The 3,380-nt window shown below is 42.0% G+C and overlaps 1 protein-coding gene across 1 annotated transcript; it reads left to right on the top strand.

Annotated features, from left to right (window-relative positions):
• Positions 1-1,721: 1,721 nt before the first annotated feature.
• LOC121994543 (zinc finger protein 1-like) lies at positions 1,722-2,594 on the top strand. The gene has a single exon (XM_042548540.1). The coding sequence runs from the start codon at positions 2,009-2,011 to the stop codon at positions 2,456-2,458; it is 450 nt and encodes a 149-aa protein (XP_042404474.1). The 5' UTR covers positions 1,722-2,008; the 3' UTR covers positions 2,459-2,594.
• Positions 2,595-3,380: the final 786 nt, after the last annotated feature.

Consider the following 3,380-nt stretch of genomic DNA (forward strand, 5'->3'; position numbering starts at 1 on the left):
TTAAGATGTCGAATATCTACTAATTAAATGAGTTACTGACAACTCTCTTTAATTAATATCTTAGTCTAAGAGTAGTACCACTCAACCTTATCGTCATGTCAGACTAAGTCCACCTGCAAGATTTAACATGACAATCCTTAGGAGCTCCTCTTGGGGACATTATCAACCTAGATTACTAGGACACAGTTTCCTTCTATAATCAACAACACACACTATAAGTAATATCATTTTACAACTTATCGACCATTTTGATTTATCGAGCTAAATCTCACCCTTTGATAAGTCAAAGAAATAAATACTAAATATATGCGCTTGTTATTATATTATGATTAAGAGAACACACTTCCATAATAACTAATGTATTGTTCTTTTATTAAGTCAGTATAAAAAGAATTTATCTTAAATGGTCCTGCTCAATATACTTAGAGTGTACTAGTGTAATTTTATAGTCAAGATAAACTAATACAAAATTACACTATGACTATTCTAATGGTTTGTTCCTAACCATCTTAGTCGTGAACTACTGTTTATAATTTATAAGGAACTGATAACATGATCTTCTGTGTGTAACACCACACACTATGTTATTTACAATATAAATTAATTGAACAACTACACTTAGCATATATATATGTAGACACTTAACCAATGTAATTCTTTATTTCTAAATAAATGTTTATAAAAAATTAAATTTTTAATATACATTCTAACATTTAGGTCTGACGGAGTTCAAGATGAGTCTAACTGAATTATGATTCAGTTAGATAAAACTCCGACCATATTAATCCCACGAACGACCTGAAGTCAATTTAATCAAAGTTATATCTAATTATGTGTTACTTACATATAAATCTGGCTCGACAGAAGGTAAATTTATCTTATTAAAAAATTAATTAAGCTAGTTAAAAATTAATTAAGTATTATTAATAAAAATTAATTAGGTATTATTTTTTATATTAAATATGAAAATAGATGAGAAAGAATATAAGTGATTCATAAAACATGATATTATTTAGAACTCTTTAATAATAATCTTAAAAATTCTAAAAAAATTCATTCTAACTAGTTAGGTTCTAACCATTTAGATTCTTAAATTAACATTTGACTCAATTATTAAAGCACCAAACATCAAGGATTGTGACGGTTAAAACACCGATTATTAGAAAACATCTCTCGGTAATGAAAGAAAGGGTGTGTCTTATTTTATAAGTGGGGATCATTCATTCATATTAATATATGCAAAAGGATTATATATCCTCTGGATCGTAAAATCCGACATAGAAGGTAATCTTTTTCACTTTTTATTTAAATGTAGCAAATTACAATATCCATGCAAGCAATGGATATTTAATTTCCTCTCTCCCTTATTTGAATCTCTCTCAATGGAGCCACGAATGATTTCGTAACCATGGGCAGCCTCACTCGCGGCCAACTAACAATTTTATAATCACAGGTGGCTTCGAGCAACCAGGGGTTTGCTAACGGCCGTGCTCGCAGCTTGCCTCACACACTCCGGTTGCGGCCGGCCTAGCTCGAATACTCTTTCTTCCCGCTAAATATTTTTTACAAAAAAAAAATCGATCGAGACAAATAAGAATTATAAAAATAATTTATTTTTGGACTACCCCACCGAATACAACCGCCACTGCGTTCATCATTATTTCATGATTCCAGTTACTCCCATCGCGTCACCTGTGCTACTCACCATCCGATCCCCTGACACCATCTGAAAATGTTTCTGAATTCAGTCTGCAAATCGATAAATCGATGGCTGTTCATCCCAAAGATCGCTACAAAAGCACCACTGCTGATCGCTTTTCTTCCTCCACCCAGCTCGAACCATCCCAATCCGTGGTGGTGTTATGGTGTTCTTATCCTCTTGCTTCCAAACGTGCATGTGTCTCTTGTCACCTTGCGCCTCGGATTATATTTCTGCTGCTGCGATCCTGATTAATTCTCCTCGAGTAGGTTTTGTAGCTCGATCGCCTACCTGAAGTAGAGACTAGAGATGGAATCGCCTCCTCCGCCCGCCGTGGATCTCTCCCTCACCTTGTCATCGTCGTCGTCGCTGCCGCCGCCGCCGCCGCCGCCATTGCGGGACGCCGTCCGCCTCTTCCCCTGTCTCTTCTGCAACAAGAAGTTCCTCAAGTCGCAGGCGCTCGGGGGTCACCAAAACGCCCACAAGAAGGAGCGGAGCACCGGGTGGTGGCATTCGAATTCCTACCTGCACCTCCGGCCGCCACTGCTGGCGCCCGCCGCATTCTCCGGCGACCACTTCCGCCACTGCCAGGGGTCCTTCTTCCCCGTAGCCTCCCACTCGTGCAGGCCGGCAAGCGAGACCGTCGACTTCCTCAATTGGCAGAGAGCATCGCACTGCCCCCAGACTGCTGCTGCTGCTGCTGCAGCTGCTCCGGACGAAGACAGAGCCGCCTTGTTCGATCTATCCTTGAAACTTTAGACTGTCCTTTAATTTGATTGTTGTCACTTCACTTCACTTCGCTTTGCTTCTGTTCTTGCTCCTGTACGACGATGTCCGTCTGAAACACGAAAGGCCGCGGCAGAGGCAGCGCGCTGTGCGCGGGCTTTGTTTTGGAGTTTGGGATCTGTGACGATCACGTTGCTTGCTTCCCTGCGAGGTTGTTTGTCATCTTTCCCGGGATGTTTAAATCAGCCCGTCCAATCAATCGCTTCGCTTCGCCTCGCCTCGCCTGGCAGTTGGACGCCGACAAGGAGGGCGAGCGCACAGTGATTCAACTGTAAACGTTCTGTCAGTTGCCATCGGACAGCATGAATCACATTTAGCTGATGCAGAATCCGAGGCAATTGAAAGCGGTGGAGGGGCTCGTGGATAGATTTCGTTGTCCGCTCTAGAAATGTTCATAGATTGTGTTTGGAGACGTCTCGAAAACCAAAATTACTTTTTCATATTGGATCCGTCCAAATCTATGATGATCCTGTCCGAACGTTAACTCAACATACATTAGACACGTGGCGCTCTTTGAACTGCTGATATGGATCTCCGTCCGGTCGCACGAGTCTTCGGCGAATCTGTAAAGAAGTCGGGTCGGGAAGGGGTTCCCGACGACGACCCTCCAACGCTCAAGTCAGGTAAGAGGAAAATGAGAGTGACTCCGAATATGCGAGAGTGCGTAATTGCGTGAATGCGTCCCTCCGGTGAAGAATGAGGACCCTTATATAGAGCCAGGAAGAGGCTTATGCACACATACCGGGGTGTATACGTGTCCTTTCCCATACCGTAATATGGGCTTGCCAGAGAAGCATGCCTGACACCATACTGCTACCGTCTCAACATCTCTTTGATGGGACAGCAGAACCTTCCGTCGTACGCTTCTGCGTATGACCTGGTCGTCGAATATACC

Source organism: Zingiber officinale, chromosome 6A (assembly GCF_018446385.1).
Source record: "Zingiber officinale cultivar Zhangliang chromosome 6A, Zo_v1.1, whole genome shotgun sequence".
Classification (NCBI taxonomy): domain Eukaryota; kingdom Viridiplantae; phylum Streptophyta; class Magnoliopsida; order Zingiberales; family Zingiberaceae; genus Zingiber; species Zingiber officinale.